Genomic DNA, 21,821 nt, shown 5'->3' on the forward strand with positions numbered 1-21,821 from the left:
CAACACGTCAACTCACCAGAGATCAAATTGGAAAATAATTCACCGACTCCAGATATTTTCATATCAGAGGGTTCCGCTCGGTAGAACTCCTAACAGGGCCTATAAATCCTACTGATCCCTCAATATAAATATTTAAAAAATCTTTCGTCATCCTACAAGTATTTAAAATGACTGATTTTTGCATTTATTATATATAAATTCATTGACAGATCTAATACGCCTAAATTTTGAATGAGAGAGCTGGGTATAATTCCAGTAGCCGAAATAACAAATGGTAATATTTTTATAGTCTGAGAATGCCAAATTCTTTTAATCTCATTTCATAAATCTGTGTATTTTCTTATTTTTTAAGAAAAATAATGTGGTTATTAGTGATCAAGAAATAATTTCGACATTTTAAATTGTTTGGTCAAATTTAGCTTGCTTCCGGCATACGGACACCCCCACAGCACACGTCTAGGTATTATTTATTCAGCGGTAACGACATGAAAGTGCGAGTAAAACCTGCCTACTACAAATACTAATGATATTCAGTGAGTTAACGCAGAACTCTGGACCATGTCCAACACAAGGAACATTAGTACACTTCTAGTAATTTAGTCTACAGAGCCAGACTAGAGATAAAATCATCTACAATAAGGTATTGGTAAAAATAAGTAATAAGGTAAAAATTAAGATTTATCTTTATAACGAATTGGTGTCAATTATGAATACCAAAATATCTGCATTAGATAAATTGAAAGTTTTCCTAAACAGAACAGTGTTATCCAAAAAGGGGAACAAACACATTTTAAAATTTTATTTTATAGATAATATTTCACCCTTGTAATTTTGAAGAAATGCGTTTTTATGAATAAATTAAAACGTTAATTAAAAACTACATACATTTTTACCCCGTCACTAACTAATGGGCGTGTTTTAGATTTTATGCAGCTGAGAAACATTCATTTACTCTACATTAAGACTTAATGCTAATTCATTGTTTTGATTAAACTTTATAACGTATTGGTGTACATTATGAATAGCAAAAATATCTTTAGATAAATTGAAGGTTTTCCTATCGTTTCGCTTGAGTAGAATACAAATAAAAAAATAAATTACTTAATAAAAAATATAAATGTCAACTACTAAAAAAAAATATTTCAATAGAAATGTATGAACGCGTAAAGGAAAAACTTTTTAAAAATACAGAATTATAGCTAAGATTATCTGTGACAGTTTCCCTTGATTGACTTTTTTGCTTATAAAATTATTTACAAAATAAATAAAAACCTCTTTCTAAACTCCGTTTGTCAAGCGATTTTAATGCCTATTACCTACATTCGTGACAATATAAGCCATTCCAAGAATGTACACATGTTTGGCTTGTAGTTTCCTCTTAAAACGGTTCGGGAAAGTGGTGGGTGCCCTCGACTGTAGTCTCGGAATATAACTGTAGATTTGTATACAAATCAAATCCAAGTCGTCTCTTTCTTAATCTGTAATATTTTATTATGTCTGACCATAATCAAATCAAATAGAAATCTTAGTGTTGTCTCTTTCTAAATCTGTAATATTTTATTAGGTCTGACCATAATCAAATCAAATAGAAATCCTAGTGTTGTCCCTTTCTAAATCTGTAATATTTTATTATATATGAACATAATCAAATCGAATAGAAATCTTAGTGTTGTAATATTTAATTACATCTGAACATAATCAAATCAAATAGAAATCGTGTTGTCTCTTTCTAAATCTGTAATATTTTATTATATCTGAACATAATCAAAACGAATAGAAATCTTAGTGTTGTCTCTTTCTAAATCTGTAATATTGTCTATATGTCTGATTATAATCAAATCAAATAGAAAACTTAGTGTTGTCTCTTTCTAAATCTGTAATATTTTATTATGTCTGATCGTCTCATTTATAAAGACGTGTCATTTGTTAACAGGTATAGTAAGAACTACGCGGCCCGAGCGATTAAATGCCTTAATACGGTACTGCTTTTAATATACATTATTTCAATGTTATATTATACGGTTTTTAGAGCAAAACAAAGTAAGCACCTATGTAAGTAAGCACGCAGCAAGTCAGCAAGTGAAAGTAACAGATCCTCAGCTGACCTGCTGACATCTGGCGGTAATGAAAGTAACCTACATAATTATTATTGCTCCAAAAAGAAGCGATTGTTCGCTGACCACCGTGACAACACCATTTCTCATCCCAAGCGTTACTTTCTACACATTAGGGCCTAATTATACAGATTACGCTTTGATACAGATTTGAGGCTATTGTGGATTTTAATTCTAGATTAAGTGGCATGATGCACTGATTACCCTGATAACTTTAACGACGATAAAGATTTATGGAGAAGATCTCAATATCAAGTTTTAAAAAGTTAAATTTGAGGAAGTGTGTTAGGGTTGGTTCCACGAAAACTCAACGCAATGACAATTCAACACACATTTTAAAAAGGTGATGAAAAAACTAACATATAAACCAAATGTTTTCCGACTTTATGTCCGGGTTAAATCTTCCCCATAGGAAAAACTAAACCCTTCCACACATTTTTTCACAAATGATCATCTAGTCAATCAACATTATGCAAGTGCATTATATAAGTAAAATAGATACAAGAACAACACGTCAACTCACCAGAGATCAAATGGGAAAATAATTCACCGACTCTAGATATTTTCATATCAGAGGATTCGGCTCTGTAGAACTCCTAACAGGGCCTATAAATCCTACTGATCCCTCAACAGAAATATTTAAAAAATCTTTCGTAATCCTACGTGTATTTTTGCATTTTTATTTATAATTTTTTTGACAGATCTAATACGACTAAATTTTTAATTTTTCTTTTGAATTTAATTCGTAAGACTCCATTTAATTTTTATTATTTAATGTAATTCAAATTTAATAATGTTACAATTAAGTTCTGCAAGTATTTTAGCTTTTTATTCTTGTGACAGCTGTTTCGGCGTTCTAGGCCATTTTCAAACTGTGGTTTGGCCACGTTTAGACGACTTATTTATATGATTCTATTTACAAAGACCAAGTACTTTTTCTAAAGACAGATTAATTTTTGTCGTATTGATCCTGCTTAGTTATCGATGTGGCTGTGCTAAGCCTTGAGGGTAGATAAACAGCATCAAACTTACCGTCATATTGGGGTCCACCAGCTGCGCATACCTCTGCCCAGAGTTGGGGGCGGCCGGTGGGGAGGCGCTGGTCGGCCCGCCCTGGGTGGCGGGGGGCGGTGCGCCCGCACCCTGCCCGGGGGCGGTGGCGTGCGGGCGCGCGTCCTCGAACACGCCGGACAGACGCAGCGGCGTGCCCGCGCGCGCGCTGCCCTTGACGTACCGCCAGCGATCGCTTTCTGCAAAAACAAATAAAAACCATCAATAAATTATAATGCCTATTTAATCTGTTGCGCAGGAGAAAACTTACAAATATGAAATATAGCTATTTTATTAAAATCTTTTCAAATTATTCGTAATCCGGTTAAAAACGAGCGAAAAAGAGATTATTAGTAAATCACAAAAAAAAACATTTTACTTCGAGGTTGATGAAATTTTGCACACAATTTTTTTTTACTTTTTAAACCAGATGAAGGTCTCTGTCTATTTCGATTTCGAAAAAATCACCCATCCCCCATTTTCACCCATCAAAGCAGAAGTTTGATACTTATTGATGAAATTTTGCACACTTGATGTGCAAATAAGAGGAGAATCAATGTCTAAGAATTTTATCATCCTCTTGATAGCTTAAGGGTCAAGAGTCAAGGGTCTGCGTTTTTTTTCATTTTCAAGTAACTACATTTACTTAAGGCGAAACTTAATGCTAAATCACTATTTTGATTCATCTTTATAACGAATTGGTGTACATTATAAATACCAAAAAATACATTTTAGATAAATTGAAGGTTTTTACTATCGTTAACGACTAAAAAAAATATTTTTTCAATAAAATGTATGAACGCGTAAAGGAAACAACTTTAAAAAATACATTATTATAGCTAAGATTATCTGTGACAGTTTCATTTGATTAACTTTTTTGCTGTCTTATAAAATTATTTACAAAATAAATAAAAACCAGTTTTGTGCTTGAAATCAAACGTTTCTAGACTCCGTTTGTCAAGCGATTTTAATGCCTATTACCTACAATATAAGGTATACCAAGAATATACACATTTTTGGCTTGTAGCTTCCTCTTAAATACTATTTATGTCAATGTGGTGGAGTGTCAAACCTAATCAAATAACAGAAAATCACTTTCTTTCCATCGGGTAATGATCGGGTGAATGAATGAACATTAACTAGTAAGTATTTGAAAATAAGTAAAGATGTTGTGGTTTTGTTACTTTCCCTGGTTTTCCTCTGCACGACGAACCCAGTCACAGGCTGAAACCATCTGTCAACGATTTGCGGTCAACTGCAGCGGACCTTAGTATTATTGTTTGTCATTTCATATTTTGACCCGATAGAAAAATGATGGAAGAAAGTGAACGCAGTCATGTCTTCAATGCGACGCGACGAGGCAGGGCAGAAAGTTATTGACGAATGCCTCATTTAGTTGGCGATAAGGTTCAAATTACCAGCCGCCTGTTTAGATGTAAGTTATGTAAGATAAAAACATCGCCAAAAAGTGTTTTATTTTATTTGGCAAAGTTCAGGCAGAAACATTTATTTTTTTACGATCATTTTCTAAAGAACTTCATTTGCCACATTATATGTACAATAAAACCATAACCGAAAATGAGTTCGTAAGAAGACATTTTGAACTTTTGAAAAGGGCGCTATACAAATCATCCAAATATTGTTATTATTTAAAGCACTTTTTACAGACCTTTTTAGGGACTTGAAAAGAAAAATACCTGTGAGTGTGTTAACATAGGAGGTATGGCAATAATACCCTTCACGCTGTGAGTTTGTTAACATAGTAGGTAGGGAAAAAATACCCTTCTCGCGGTGAGTGTGTTAACATAGTAGGTATGGCAATAATACCCTTCACGCTGTGAGTTTGTTAACATAGTAGGTAGGGAAAAAATACCCTTCTCGCGGTGAGTGTCTTAACATAGTAGGTATGGCAATAATACCCTTCCCGCTATGAGTTTGTTAACATAGTAGTTAGGGAAAAAATACCCTTCTCGCGGTGAGTGTGTTAACATAGTAGGTAGGGAAAAAATACCCTTCCTGCGGTGAGTGTGTTAACATATTAGGTAGGGCAACAATACCCTTCCCGCTGTGAGTGTGTTAACATAGTAGGTAGGGCAACAATACCCTTCCCGCTGTGAGTGCTGTGAGATATATATAATTAACTCACAAATAGTTGCCGAATTTACCTCTAAAATCATGAAAAAAGTGGAATACTTTAAGGTTAAAAGCAACGTTCGTTATTATCTACGTGTCCATAGATGGCGTTAATTTAATTATTTTATTAAAATACGCTTTTCCAAGTTATGCTTTGCAATTAAGACGAAATATTTATTTGCGCAACTCAATCCTTTCAAGAGAGGCATACAAATACAACATTCTATCGGTGATTCAATCCAATCTGATATCCATATTTCTCACACGATCATACATGGTTTTATCGGACATACGCCTCAGGGATCTTATTTATACAGCATTCAGTATAATTTCATCCTTCCTCTGCCAGTTCCATGGCTAACTGTAGAGTAGGTACCAACACCCCATTGTGGACTGCTAGCTTCGCTTTTTATGACATTTTTTGGTTAGCTCCAACCGCGATAAGTCCTCGTTTGAATTACCTGGATCTACCCTTCTTTAAATATCTCTGTCAGCCTTCCCAACTCTCGTAAACATACTTCCCAAATACATAAACACATCCACCTACTCCAAGTATTCAAAATTTACAACTTATATTGTACACTGTTTTTGTACTCTCTCTTTCAAACACCATGAATTTGGACTCCTAGACACGAGATAGATCTTTCATACTGAACATAAATGATTACAACTTGTTTGAAGTTTATTCCTGAGTGGAGAAATATGAACGATGCCAAGGAAGAGAGATAGATCTAAATATAGAACAGATGGGATCACGATGGGAGAGATGAAAGGAGAGAAGGGAACGAGTACCAGGATCGCATGTCGCGGCAGGAGTAAGCGGATAGCGTGACTGCGGCCCTTGATCTCATCCCGTCTCCCACTTCATCATGCAACCAACATAGCCACATAAAACAACATCACATAACCACTAGCAAAATAGCAGGACCGGTTTATCAATGTGATTTGATCCAAAAGACATTCTCGTGGTTACGAATAACCTGAAAATAATTTGAAAATCTCCTACTACCACCCACAGTAGGCGAAAAGCGTTGCTTGTGTCATGATGGAGGATTTAGCAAACCGACGAATTGAACTAATGATGCCTTCGTGGACCTAGACGCGATGCCAACTTAGCCACTGACCGAGATATATATCTAGTTAGTACAAGTAAAAAATCGGGGATTTTTTTTTCCTTAGCTCCACGCAGTAGGCCCTAAGGAAAATAATTTCCCTCAGGGCCTAAGTCATCTTTGAGAATGCTGTTTGGAGGGTTTTTTAAGGAAAGGAAGGAGAGGAAGATCTGGGAAGGTAAATCAGTGTGTCGGTATGTCCAGGAGTGACGAACGTTTGAATTCATCCCTTCCACTGCGGTTCAAGGCGATGGGTCGAGATAGTCATGCTGGAGAAGTAAAAAGATCTCCCTAAACCAGTCTCTCCAAATGCGGCCCGCCACACAGTAGGTAGGCAGACGCATTCGTCGCCAAGACCCAAGACAATCCTCACCTCACGCAACCCTGCTAAGTCCCCAAACGTAGCGAAACACTTGGGGTGAGCTATGGCAGGGATATTATAATTGTGGGATAGGATTGGTAACAGCACGTTAGCTTATAAGAAGATAACGCTGATTTATACAAATAATACCTTTCGACTCCTGGGACCCAGATAGGCAAATAAAAAAGAGTTTTTGTAGAAGAAAAATTTCGATATTTAGGAAACATATTGAGAGAAAACTGTGATTACTTCTATCACGCACCACTATCAGTTCATCTTTTCAGTGGTACGACTTTTTGTTTATCTTATTTATTTATTTATCTAAACATGCTTATTCTTTCTGGACCTGCATTGCATTAAATTCCACAGGGATCGGCCCAAGGACCTGCCTTATGCTGCGTGCCAAACTGAGACACTCCGTGACATTCAGTGACACTTACTTACGTCTTATCATGATGCTATATGTTGTCAATTAAATTCAGCATTGTATGGCGAGATAGGACAGTAGTTATTGACAATGAGAGTAGGACTAAAATAAATACTTTTTGCACAGCGTAAATATATTATAGAGCCAATTTTCAAATGGAATCATTCACTAAAAACTTAATCAGAAAAATTGTGATCTATACCGATTTGAAAGAAAAATTGATGTCGTCAAATTATGTAAAACCTTTCGACTCCTAGGTACCAGACAAATCAGTAAAATCGCATAATTCCGAGCAAGAAAGCATTTCGTTTTTGAAAATATTTTAACAATTTCGCCCACAATACACCAGTAAAACGTGTTTTGTACAGATTTGAAAGAAAATTGATATCTGCAGTTTACTTGAGACCTTCTAGGTCTCAGGCAGGTTTACAAAAGAAAGAATTTCGGTATTTGACAATTTTTGGATAAATTTCAGAAATAAGTTTTAACATGTTTGAAACACGCCCACAACACACTTCTACCAGTTTATCTTTCAAAACAGAAATAGTGAACCGAAATTCACTGCTCTAAAACAAAGTAGGTACCAATTTATCGTGATTTATTTTTGGGTTATTATTCCGTGTTGCGCTTCCTCTTTCTATAACCAACGTTTCTGAGAGCGTTACAGTGTTCATCATCAGGGTAGATTTTGGATACGATGAACACTGTAACGCAGTCCAAAACGTTGGCTAAAGAAGGAGGAAGCGCAACGCGGTATAATAACCCAAAAATAAATCACGATAATACTTTTGGCCGTGAAACTCTAAAATCAGAAGTACCAATTTGATACATTGAGAAAATAGTGCAATCAAAAGCGATGAAATGTCATTTTAAACATCTTTGGTGACGCAACTATTTCTATCTCCTTCTAACATATGTTCCTGCATTCCCCCATCCCACCTGTTACCCAATTTTCTGTCCCTTTCTGACAGACAGGAGTACCTACATCAGTGACTAACTAACTAACTAACTAACCATCATGCCGTTTCCCCGCAGGGGTAGGCAGAGAGGACGGACCGCCAAACAACTCGGTCTTGGCACACACTCCTTGCCTCATTCACATTCATACATCGTCTCATACATACTCTTCTATTATTCTGACTCTTGACATGGCCCGACTCGAGTATCTGATTCACTTGATCGTGCCATGTCTTCCTCGGGCGTCCCCGACTTCTGCTACCATTCACATTTGCATCATATATCCTCCTTACACTCCTATCTTCGCTCATTCGCTCTACATGCCCAAACCATCTAAGCGTCCCTTTCTTAATCTTTCTCATTACGCTTACATCAGCCTTGCACTCTTTGCGGATCTCCACATTCCTCACACGATCAAACATGGTTTTACCACACATACGCCTCAGGGATCTCATTTCAACAGCATTTAATCTACTTTCATCCTTTCTTTGCCAGTTCCATGCCTCACTTCCATACATCAAGGTAGGTACCAGCACTCCGTTGTGGACTGCTAACTTCGCTTCTTTGGACAATTTTTTGTTAGCGCCTACGGCGTTTAATCCTCCATTAACGGAATTACCTGCATTTACCCTTCTTTCGATATCTCTGTCAGCCTTCCCATCTCTCGTAAACATACTTCCTAAATACACAAACTCATCCACCTGCTCCAAGTATTCCCCATTCACAATTATATTGCACACTGTTTTCGTACTCTCTCTTTCAAACACCATTACTTTAGACTTACTTACATTCATCATTAACTCATTCTTCATGCATACTTCGTTCATCCTAGACACGAGAGACTGTAGATCATCTATACTATTAGCAATCAGCACCGCATCATCAGCATACAACAGGCAACATACTTTCAAATTATTCAAATTCGCGCCCAATCCCACCTCTTTCAATTCTTGCATACAATTATCCATGTATAGATTGAATAACCACGGTGACATTACGCAGCCTTGTTTAACACCTTTTGTGATACCAAACCACCCCGTAAAACCACCGTTTACCCTAACACATGCAACGCTTCCCTCATACAGAGACGCAATTGCCTGAATCAGATTCGTATTCACTCCATACTTGGACAACACCTTCCATAGCTTTTTCCTGTCGACTCGGTCGTATGCTTTTTGTAAATCTACAAAGGCACAGAAAAGTTTCTGGTTTTTTGGCAGAAACTTCTCAGTGAGCATACGCAATGAGAATATCTGGTCCATGCACCCCCTTCCACTCATGAAAGCACCTTGCACATCCCATATTTTATCCTTTGTTTCCTTTCTTACTCTTTCAATCAAAATTCTACCATACAGCTTGCCAACTGAACTAAGCAGGCTAATAGCCCTATGATTCCCACATTCCATACGTGACCCTTTACCTTTGTATAATGGCATGATCACAGCCCTTCTCCAATCTAAAGGCGTGTAACCTTCCTTTAAACATTGGTTAAAAAGATTGCACAACCATGTGAGAATTACACGGCTACCTCCTTTAAAATATTCAGCAGCAATATTGTCAAACCCAACAGCCTTACCATTCTTCATACATTTAATCGAGCTTTCTATCTCATCCATGCTAATTTCGGTAACATTCACTCCATCGTCATTCATATCTGATTCGCCGCTGGAATCACTGTCACTCACTTCGCTTTCGAAGACTTCCTCGAAATAATTCATCCATCTCTCTTTTATTTTTTCCTCATTCGTCAACATTTTTCCATCTTTTGATTTTATCACTTTCATGCTTCCGTTTTCTGGGCCACTCCGGGACCTTTTGACTTCTTTCCAAAACAACTTAATGTTTTCTTGGAAATGGTTTGTCATTTTCATTCCTTCTTCCTCTTCCAGGCGTTTCTTTCGTTCTTTCACTCCAACTCTTACTTTTTTCTTACATTCCTTATATACTTCTTTCGCTCGATACTTCTCTTCGCTGGAAGCACTGCCAGCCGCAATCAGACACAACCATGCTTTCTTCTTTTCTGAGACCAGTGCTTTAATCTCATCATCCCACCATGCATCACCTTTCTTCCTACCTTGCGTACTTATTCCACAAACCTCCCTAGCAGATTCACAAAGACACACTTTTATGTGGTTCCATGTTTCGTCTATGCTTAGACCATCCATTTCCTTCGCATTCAATCTTATCTCTGCACAATTCACATACTTACTTCTCACATTATCGTTTTGCAGTTTTTCTATTTTGACTCTTGTCGGAGCTGGTACCGTTTTCACTTTAGAGCGCCAACCGCGAAAGAGGTTTACTCTCGACACTACAAGAAAGTGGTCAGTTTCGACCTCAGCCCCTCTGAAAACTCTTGTGTCCTCGGTAACAGCTCTCAACCTAGAGTCAATTACTACAAAATCAATAATTGACCTCTCATTTCCTCTTTCCCACGTATATTGGTGGATACCTTTATGATCGAAGAAAGTATTCGACACAAACAGGTTCCACTCTAAACATACTTCAAGCATTCTGTTCCCGTTGTCATTCGTTCTTTTATCCCCAAACATACCTAAGACCGAATCAAATCCGTCACGTCTAATTCCCACCCACCCATTCAAATCGCCTGCCATTATAATCCTTTCGTTCATATTTTTTAGTCTCATTACAACATTCACACCAGTCCAAAAATCATCTTTCACTTCATCGCTTTCAGAATTAACAGGGGCGTAGCAAATAACAAGAAACACCCTTGTCAAACCGATTTTAAATCTGATCCACATTATTCTCGGACTTACACATTCATACTGCAACATACATTCAATCATTCTGGGAGACAGTAGCGCTGCAACACCTTGACAAGCCCTCTCCGTATCTGGTCTCCCAGACCAAATGACGAGCCTATCATTATGCTGCATTGTACCGCTACCTTTTTTCATACTCTCTGTTATACAAAGTACGTCCAAACATTTGCTCACCATAGTATCACACAGTTCGTTCATCTTTCTTTCCATTCCTCCTCTAATGTTCCATGTACCAATTCGACATTGATCACGTTCCGTCCTCCTCTTTGCGCCACCGAAGGGTTGGCGATGTGATGGATAGCGAACCTCATCGACATCTTTGTCGGCCATTCCCTTCCAAGTACTACTTAAACATCTTAATTATACAACTTATCATATCGTTACACACATAAAACAAATAATACATATTTATACGCTTAATATAACATTTAACTTAACAAATAAACTACCACTAAAAATAGTTATTTTATCACTATATAATTGTTTTAAAACACTCCATGTAGACAGCAAACCAAGGAGCGCGGGTTCATTCCGATTTCATCCTTCATTTCCGATGTCATTATTCCACGCGCGGAAGGGCACGAGCGGTGGGGAGCGGAGGTTGCGGCAGGGGTTGCATGAGTCGCCAAATGACTCTTTTCTTGTGCGGGTTCAGGGTAGATTCCGAGAAACGATGATTCTGTGGCCTAAGCAATGTCATATGGCCCACATTCTATAACGGCACTGAATAAGCACTGTATGCGTCGGACAGCGGGGTTTGCAGTATTGGTGCGGGTGGACGAGGGGCAAGGGGCAGGGGCCGAAGGGATGATCACATCTGGTGAATGTTCAAAGCACTGATCTCGTATTATAGGCACAGGAATTCACACATCTTAGTATAAACAATATTATTTGTCATCTTTTCTTAAAGTCGTTATACGTCCACACTGGTCACAGTAAAATTAGTTTTTAGTACACTTAAGCAACTTAAATACAGTAAGGAACATTTATTGACACTTTTAAGGGCGGAATATATGAAATTTCACTTGTAATTGTCGAAGAAAGACGAGACCGACCAAAACGCGTCAGGCTGCTCCGAGAGCCCGACCGAATCTCTACATCAGTGACAATTGCAACAATTTATTTATTCCTTCAGTCTGTTAAGAAAACCGGTAAATTTAAAATGTTCTCTCAGTGTGTATAATATCAAATCTATATAAAGGAAAACTGTGCAGTGATTACCTCCCTCAGGGCCAGAATATCGATTCGCAACAAGATGTGTTTCAGAAGACCAAGAGTAAGCCAGAATTCCTTCCCAATTCTAACTAACTGTTAACCAGCTATTCCAAGTAGTGTCAAATTGAGAACTTAAAAATAATTAATAATTGACAGAATTGAAAGATGACATAGGCCCTGAGAGAAATTATTTTCTTCAGGGCCTCCTGTGTGGAGTTAATATAAAAAAAAAAAATTACACACAATTAAAATCAACTTAGCCATCTAATCAGAAGAGCAATCAGTTTAAATTAACAAGTCACAAACATCATTATGTAGTTACTTAAACAGTTAATTCGAAGATCACGCGTTGAAACTAACAGTAGTGTCGCAAAGGCAACGTTTCGATCTTACTATCATATTGAAAGGCAAGACGATGTTAACCCTTTCAGACCTGAATTAAAACTTGTGCTGTTAAAACATATTATGTAATGTTAATTTGACCTTGTAGAATTATTAGAAAAATTTTGGTGGTTTTTTTCTTCAATTCTTTATAAATTATTACCATGTCCATTTGAAAGAACATTGAATCTCAAATACTGGTAAATAAATTAATTTAAAAAATAACAAAATTTTTGAATCCGGATACAACAGAACAATAACAAAAATACACACACGCCTAACCTAACCTAACCTAACCTAAACTAAACTCATCCCACCTAACTTATTATTTTACCGTGTACAACACGCGTGTGTGTATTTTTTTAAATATTTTCTTGCCTTTTTTAATGTTCGGTTTTGTCATGGAACTCGCCTGAACTAGTTAATAATAATTGGATAACTTGCATGGCGCCGTTTTTGTGCAAAACGACCTCAAGGGCGCTGTACAAATTTAAAATACATTTCTACATTGATCTATGTTACTACTAACTATTTATGGAGATAATATACAGTACAATACTTACCTGGTAGGTCACTTGAGATTAACACTTAATTAACATTATCTAATTGTTTATTAGCGAAATTTAGGTACAAGATTTATGACATAATTGGAAAATTGAATATAACTGGACTTTCTCTTAGGAATGGTATATTTAATTTATGGGTATGACAGCTTAAAAAGGTAAGTTTTTAGTTTAGACCTGAATTCTGTTGGACTTGTTATGGATCTTAGTTCCGGAGGGAGTTTATTCGAAGCCTTCGGCCCAGATACTTGAAAAACGCGATCACCAAACTTAGTATTTAGCTTGCGCTTAGGTTCTATCAGTAGTTAGCTAGAATCAAGGAACAAATAGTACGCACACACAGTATTAGCAGTAATTGAAAAACGAAAACGCATTTTTATTCGCACAGAGAGCAAATATTCTGAAAATCCACGTGTTTTCAATTTGTAACCGGATGAAACAGAACAGGACATCATAAAATAATAGGTATGCTTAGGTCAGGTGTGGTTTTTTTTTTAACTTTTCTAGAATGTTCTGCTTTGTTACGGAACATTTCCAAATAAATTCGGTCCGAAAGGGTATAGGCGAAGCTGGAGTCACGATCGATGCCCGTAATAGAGTATAGAGTACAAAAGTGGCTGGGATGGAGGCAGAAGTACCACAAGGTTCAACGTTCGGCCCCGTCTTAAATTGTGCTAGTCATCATGGGCATACCTTTCAGGATCTGTTCTGGAGCGACCAGAAGAAGATTAAATAACAAAGCTAGAGATGGTCTGATGAAGTTCTGCTGAAAAATTGAAGCAGGCAAAAACAATAAATCCCGTAGCCTAATGTTCCACGACCGAACAAGACAAGCGAAGAAAAGTAACAAGCAAACAACAATTTGGAAGGCGCGTTTGGGTACCACCGCCCCAGAAACCTTTATTGGATAACCAACACCTCTGACATAGGTCAAGCCAAGTTGTTCGCTACGTTGGTGATTTAGCAGGGGTGCCCGGGTTCATCGGGTGAGATTTTCTTGAGGATGCGCCTGGCCACCCTCAAGAGGAGGCGCCTGGTTTGGGGAGACCCTTTGACCTCTTCAACTGGTCTTTCGACCCATCACCAAAAGATGACGTAGGCCCTGAGGAAAATTATTTTCCTCGGGCCTCCTGTATGGAGGAGTTAATGTTAAAAAATATACCTAACCTAACCTAACCAAAGCCTATTTAATTTATTATTTTGATCATGTTCAGTTTTGTTACTATTCAGGACTGCTGAGAATTCAACTTAAGATCCGAGTAATGTATTTATTATTTCATATTAATATTGCACAAGAGTTCCAACTTCTCTCAATTGCCCGGCGCCAGTTGGGATAAGTTATGTGTCTAAAGGGAGGGAGGAGAGGGGAAGTAGATGATGGAAGAGGAAGGTTGGTAAGAACCTGGCCGTTCAGATCTGGTCATTAAACGTGAAGAATTGCAACTTTTCGATTCTGAATGGTGGTCTTTCACCAGGGCGAAACTGAGAGTATCTACTAGCTGAAACTGAAAATCTGTGCAAATTTCATAATGACAGAGCATACGAAGAGAAAAATGAGTATTGCTGATTTATTGAAATCCGGTCAAAAACGGGACTGTAGGCCATTTCCTAAAAACATTTTAGTACATTCCGAATATAGAGCAACACGTGTTCATGCGCCTTGATAATATAAAATGAAGAAATGCAAAAAAATATATTGAACACCTTTTCCGACATCGCGATAATTTAATCCCAGACGAAATTAAAAATGAAAAAAGTATAGGTACATTTAAAAAAAAATTGCTCAGTTTTATGCTCAATCAACAAAACAATGAAAGTGAATAATATCAGTGTGTAATATATTTATGTGTAATATATATGTTATTTCTAGTTAAATAAGTGAAAAATGTAATTTTCTTTTATCTAGAATAAAAAAAAATAAAAAAAAAATATGATTTAAGATTTTCACGGCCAAAAGTATTTTTGCTATTTGTTTTTGGGGTGTTATGCCGTGTTGCGCTAACTCATTCTTTAGCCAACGTTTCGGACAGCATTGCAGTGTCCATCATCAGGGCAGATGTGTTATAAATAACACATCTGCGCAACACGGCATAACACCCCAAAAACAAATAGCAAAAATCGCGATAATTCATCCGTTTTTTTGGTAAAAGTTTTAAATGAAACATATCAATTCATTCGTTAAGGGCCTGCAGTCCCGTTTTAAACCGGATTACGAATAATTCGAAGAGATTCTTAATAAACCAGTAAGTTTTCTTCGTTTATTAATTATAACGGTCGAGAAATTTTATAGCGTCAAGAACACAACACACTAGCAGAATTTTCGGATAGATTTTTTTTAAACTTTTGTATAGTTTTTTTTTTTTTTTTAATTCGTTAAACCGGTGAAAAAAATTAGCCGAAACATGTCTGGAGTTGATTCCTTTGGTTAATTTTACACATCATTAAATTAAAGTATATCGGTCAGTGTCGGCTCGTGGGAAGAGACAAGAAGAAGCCAATTATTGTATTGGGAATAACCAATTGCGATTGCCATGGTAGTTATATAAAAATAATATTACGTGGAGGTGTATCATATGATCCGCACACGATCAAACTATATTCATTTTACAAATTGAACGAAATAAATTATTTGACGTCACTGTGCACAGTTAGAGGTGCACAACATTTTATCAATATAGAAAAATAACCTATGTTTAAAATGTTAGTCAGAACATTTTATTCTAAGTTTGTTCTTATTAGTGTCGGGAGTGTTTAGAGAGTGCTTTGAATGGTAGAAGGAGATAGGGATGTCCGAGAAAGACTTAACGTATTTTCTAAGCACTTAAATGAGATATGGAGTCGAATAAATGAAGTTTTTTTTAACAGTAACAAAGTGGTATAGAGTAGAGGTGGGTCCTGTGAGTACTTTTCGTTACTCGTTACAATGAGTACAGGTACAAAAAAATACCGGTTACAAAATACTCAAAAGTATTTTATACCGACCTGAGGATTGATTAAGAATAAGTCATTTGTAAACTGTACTCACAAATTTCTACCCACAGATTGATTCCCCCAGTAATTATTCGAAATCCATGGACGGGGGAGGGTTTGTTAGAGAATTTCCTAAATTCCTTAACTAAATTCCCCACAAAAAATTCAAATCCATGGGGTGGGGGAATTGTTAGAAAGCTTCTGAGAAAGGTTATTCCCCACAAAAAAATTCGATATGTGATTCCCCACAGTAATTTTTAGGGGGGGTGGCTACGAAATTCCCTGTCGAAAAGTTCACCACATTTTTGTCGGTGTCACAAAATGCCGGTTCAGAATACCTATTAAAAGCACCCATCAAAAGTACCTATTAGAAATACCTATTAAAAATACCTGGTAAATGTACCTATTAAAAATAACCATAAAAAGTACCTATGCAAAGTACCTATTAAAAATACCCATCAAAAGTACCTATTCAAAGTACCTATTGAAAATACCCATCAAAAATACCTATTAAAAGTACCTATTAAAAGTACCTATTAAAAGTACCTATTAAAAGTACCTATTAAAAGTACCTATTAAAAATACCTATCAAAAATACTTATTAGAAATACCTATCAAAAATACCTGGTAAATGTACATATCAAAAATACCCATCAAAAGTACCTATTGAAAATACCCATCAAAAGTACCTATTAAAAATACCTATCAAAAATACCTGGTAAAAGTACCTATTAAAAATACTTAGTCTCAGTATAAAATACTTTTTTTTTTTTAGAATTTTGGAGATTTATCACAAGTACAAAGTATCGCATGAAAATACCCGGTACTTTTACTGGTTAAGATAAATACGCCTCACCTCTAATATAGAGCAGTGAATGGTGGAATTCGGGGACGCCCGAGGAAGACATGACACGATCAAGTGAAATAAAAACGTATAAAATGTAAACCTTTTCAATTCTTTGGAAAAATATTATTCTCACCTTAAAAATAGACCCAGGATTCAGGTTCACCTCATAACTTTACTTATAAACCATTCGTAGACCATATATTATTATGGCCACCAGAACTTTCATAACATTTCTTGAATCTAACTTTTTTACTTATTGGGTTAATAAACATACTAATTTCGACTGGTGGTGCATGGGTTATTAAAATTATTTAGTTCAATGAACTTTTAATTTTAAAAATCAAATTGATCATATCCGAGAAGCACTAAGATATACACAGATATTATACATTCCAAGAAGGTAACAAATCAGTATTTAGGGCAAGGTTATTTTGTTTTTGTTATTTTGTTTGGGAGAGGACAAACAACTCTGAAAATGTCCTTATCATGGAATCCCGACAAAATCCAGACTCAAGCAATGGAGAATGTTGTTGGCCCCGTCAATCTAATATCTAATGCTTAATAACGTTCTTATTATTGTATATTACTGTAATATTATTGTACATATTTTATGAGATGTGTGGGATTGCAAAAACCTCCCCACATTCCAGAATAAACTCGTTATTTTTCCGACTTTATCTTCCCCATAGGAAAAACTAAACCCTTCCACACACTTTTCCACAAATGATCATCTAGCGAATCCACATTATACAAGTTCATTATATAAGCATAATAAATACAAAATAATACAAGAACAACACGTCAACTCACCAGAGATCAAATGGGAAAATAATTCACCGACTCACATTTTCATATCAGAAGGTTCGGTTCGGTAGAACTCCTAACTAGACCTATAAATCCTACTGATACCTCAATATAAATATTTAAAAAATCTTTCGTAATCCTACATGTATTTAAAATGACTGATTTTCGCATTTTTATATATTATATATAAACATATAATTGAATAATATAATTCTTTGACAGATCTAATACGCCTAAATTTTGAATAATAGAGCTAGGTACAGGGTTTTCCAATAAGAGGTGTTATTTTGAATAGCCCGCTATTTCGGTAGATGTTACTTTTGAAGCTGTCATTTTTTGACATTTGACAAGTAGAAAATACGCCATCAATAAAAATGGAACGATACACGCTTCAACAACGCATTGAAATTATTAAAATTCACTTGAGTGAATCAAATGCAAATCATCTTGAGTGATGAAGCCCATTTCCACCTCGGTGGCTTGGTCAACAAGAAAAATTGTCGCATCTGGGGCTCGGAAAACCCAAGAGTTATTGTTGAAAAGCCTCTCTATCCCCAACGTGTGACTGTTTGGTGCGGTTTATGGTCCGGCGGAGTCATTGGACCTTACTTTTTCGAAAATGAGGCTGGAGCAACAGTTACGGTGAATGGATTGCGCTATCGAGAGATGATTAATGATTTTTTATGGCCGGAATTGGATGGTATTGATCTTGACAACGTTTACTTTCAACAAGACGGCGCTACGTGCCACACAAGCAACGAAACCATTGATCTTTTACGATTGAATATCAAAATAACACCTCTTATTGGAAAACCCTGTATAATGCCAGTAGCCGAAATAACGGATGGTAATATTTTTATAGTCTGAGAATGCCAAATTCTTTTAATCTCATTCCCTAAATCTGTGTACTTTCTTATTTTATTATTATTAATATTATTAATCATGGCTCTTAATTTTGCGCTAATGGCCTCAAATGACGGATTATGCCACGGGTTGTGCACCACTGACAAATACCATGTATTACGTACAATAATAAGCAATGTACTAATGGTGTTTTCTTCTGAATACATTACATTATATCATACCCGCTGTATGTAATTTAAATACCTGCAAATTGTATTGATATTTTTTGCTGCCGTATTTGATGGTTACCTCATTACGACTCCTATAGAATTTTTACAGTGGCCGTGCCGTTACTGTTCCTAGAATTAAACAGCCAACTTGGCCTCTGCATTTGCTGCTTCCACGTGAGGTATCCATATTTCGTGTTATTCCTAGCGGAGTCGGACTGAGGTCGGACTATTCAATCAACAAGTATAATATATTATACAGAGTGTATCGGCACGTACCCGACAAACTTTAACCAGCCATTCCTTAGCACATTTGGAGTAAAAAATGTTACGGGCACTTTGCTGTCCGGTAAAATTTTTTTTTAATAAAAAATTTACTATTCATATTTTCACCACATGTCACCAATGTTTTATCCTTTGTCAAAGTTTGAAAATCCGTCTGGCAATATTTTGTTCGAGTTTCGTTGAATAGTGTACGTACGTACCTACGTTGGCGCGCTTTTACAATCACAACGAAATGGCACGGCACCATTCGTCTCATTTTTAACTATTATTATTTAGTGTGTACGAAAGAGCGAGGACACTTGTTGACACACTTGCTAGTAACAGCTGTTGAACACGAGAAACAATGCAAATGACAGTGACGGAGTGTGGATTTTTTATTTATTTTTTGTTTTTAATGGAAAAAAAATGTTACCGGACAGCAAAGCACCCATAACATTTTTTACTCCAAATGTGATGACGAATAGCTGGTTAAAGTTTGTCGGGTACTTGCCGATACACCCTGTATATATATTTACCGTTTGGTAGTTGAGTGGACAAATGCATTGGGTTATTTCCAGGTGATGCGTCGCGGGTTCAATTCCTTTGCTAGCTCCTGGTAAGTCCTCCATCATTGCATAAGATTTTTTCTCAATTATGGTAGTATTCGACGGCCTACATGGTCGAGGGTTAAGGCTCTCGACTACCAACCCGGAGGTAGAGGGTTTAAATCCCGGCGTGCGCAAGTAAATTTTATTTGATTAATTTGTGTTATTTCACAATTTACTAATTTAAAATAATATACAGAATATAAGATACTCTCAGTATCGCCCAGGTGTAATACCCCCATTGAGAATTGAAACGGTACTTAAAACGACTTTGGCCGTGCTTGGTAACCAGATCTGAATAAGCAGGTACTTCCCCGACATTCCTCTTCCCAACCTTCCTCTTTCCCATCTCCTTCCTCTTCCCACTACATTCAGCCTCACAATGTAACCCAATTGGGAATGCCATAATCTCACTGGCTCCAGACGGCTGGGAGCAGTTGGGACTCTTGTGTCTTGCTTCATAGTTACGGGAATTTAAGTTTAAAAGCGATGCAATGCTTAGTAATGTAAAATCATGATTTGTTATTATATAGATAATTTAATTAAATACTGCGAGTAGAATACATCTTGGGCCTTTTTTACAATCTCTCTGTAGTCTATAAGTCTTTTCCTAAGCCCAGAAAAAAATAAAGTATCATTTATAAAAAGTGCTTTTAAGTTCAAAATCTTCTACTTAGGAGTCCAATTACGGATATGGTTGGATAATGTGGAAAATTAAATTCTTTAAGGCGATGCACTACGTCGTGTAATATTTTAAATTGAGCCGCTATCAATAACAACCCTTACGTAGGTGGCGATAAGGTTTAAATTCCCGCTTAACACCATCCGCCTGTTTTGATTTATGCAAGAAAAAAACATGGCCAAAAAATGCCTTTAATTTATTTTGTGGATGTTCAGGCATAAATATTAAATTTTTTTCGATCATTTTATAAATAACTTAATTTGCCACATTATACAATAAAATCATAAACGAAAATGGGTTCGTAAGTAGGAGATTTTGAACTTTAAAGCTGTTTTCATAGGCCATATACATTATTTTTTTCTGGGCTTATAAAAAGAGTTATCTAAAAAAATACTCGATTATTTCAAGGGCCAAGGTGTATTCTACTCGCAGTATTTAATTAAAGCATCTGAAACATTTCTAGGCGACCAAATTTTCAAACCAAAAACACATGATTTTGCATTACTACGTATGGCATCGCCTTAAATTAGTACTGGATAACATTTAGATATTTGTGCCTGAAATTTGAAGTGGATCGCCTTTAGGTACTAATGTTATTATTTTATGTCATTCGCAATTTGTGTACGCTGTGAGGCTGAAGAGATTGCGAAGATGAAGTTTAGGAAGCACCTGGATATTCAGATCTAGTCACCAAACACGGCTAATGACATTTCAAGCAATGTTTCTGCTCCGAATGGTGGTCATTCACCTGGGCGATATTGAGTGTATCAACTTCTCTATAACTCTAAGTATTCCTTTGTACGTATTGCCTACTCCATTTCCCGATGCCTACTGTCATGTCGGTATTTGAAACTGCGAAATACGCTAAAATGGAATTTCAAATATGCCACGGCACGACAAAGCCAACAGGATGCGTCGTGCCCAGCCTAAGGGGGACGGAGCGGCCCTCTCAAAGGGATATCCGATTCTCACGAGCGTTCCCTCTATTAGGATCTTTCTACATTTTAGCTGGTTGATTTGAGAACATACTTATATGTATTGGCAATAGAACTTATAAGGAACTTTTGAAAGACAATAATTGGGAGGTAGGTGTATGGCTATGTTCGGCAGAGTGAGATATAGATAAGAGGTAGTGTGGCCTGTTTACACGAGACCAGTATTTAGTAGAAATTAAATCGTTTACTTAATTTGAAGTCTAGAAGAAGGTAGTAAGGAAAAAGCGGCGAAATAATCATCACTATTAAATTTACACATTTTTAGTACAATTACCATAATCAGAAAAATAAACGTTAAATCTTCCACACGTTTTAAAGGGTATTCAGCAAACAGAATTACAAACAAAGTTGCTGCCTTAGGAAATCAAGTGAAGTCTTTTGACTAATAAAAGATTATACTATCGCTTTTTCTATCTTTTCCAGAACGATTTGTGCAGTATCTTAAAGCGAAGCTTAATGCTAAATCACTATTTTGATTAATCTTT

General features: G+C 36.5%; 1 protein-coding gene across 1 annotated transcript in view; it reads right to left on the bottom strand.

The window, feature by feature from the left end:
• Window positions 1-21,821, bottom strand: part of LOC149410040 (uncharacterized) — a 229,895-nt gene that overhangs the window by 24,168 nt on the left and 183,906 nt on the right. The window contains exon 4 of the mRNA XM_089648568.1: window positions 3,147-3,364. Coding sequence (XP_089504694.1) covers window positions 3,147-3,364 — 218 coding nt within the window. The remainder of the gene's footprint in view (window positions 1-3,146; window positions 3,365-21,821) is intronic.

The sequence above is a fragment of the Hesperophylax consimilis genome, chromosome 28, assembly GCF_061612785.1.
Source record: "Hesperophylax consimilis isolate HC1 chromosome 28, BYU_Hcon_1.0, whole genome shotgun sequence".
In the NCBI taxonomy this organism is placed as follows: Eukaryota; Metazoa; Arthropoda; class Insecta; order Trichoptera; family Limnephilidae; genus Hesperophylax; species Hesperophylax consimilis.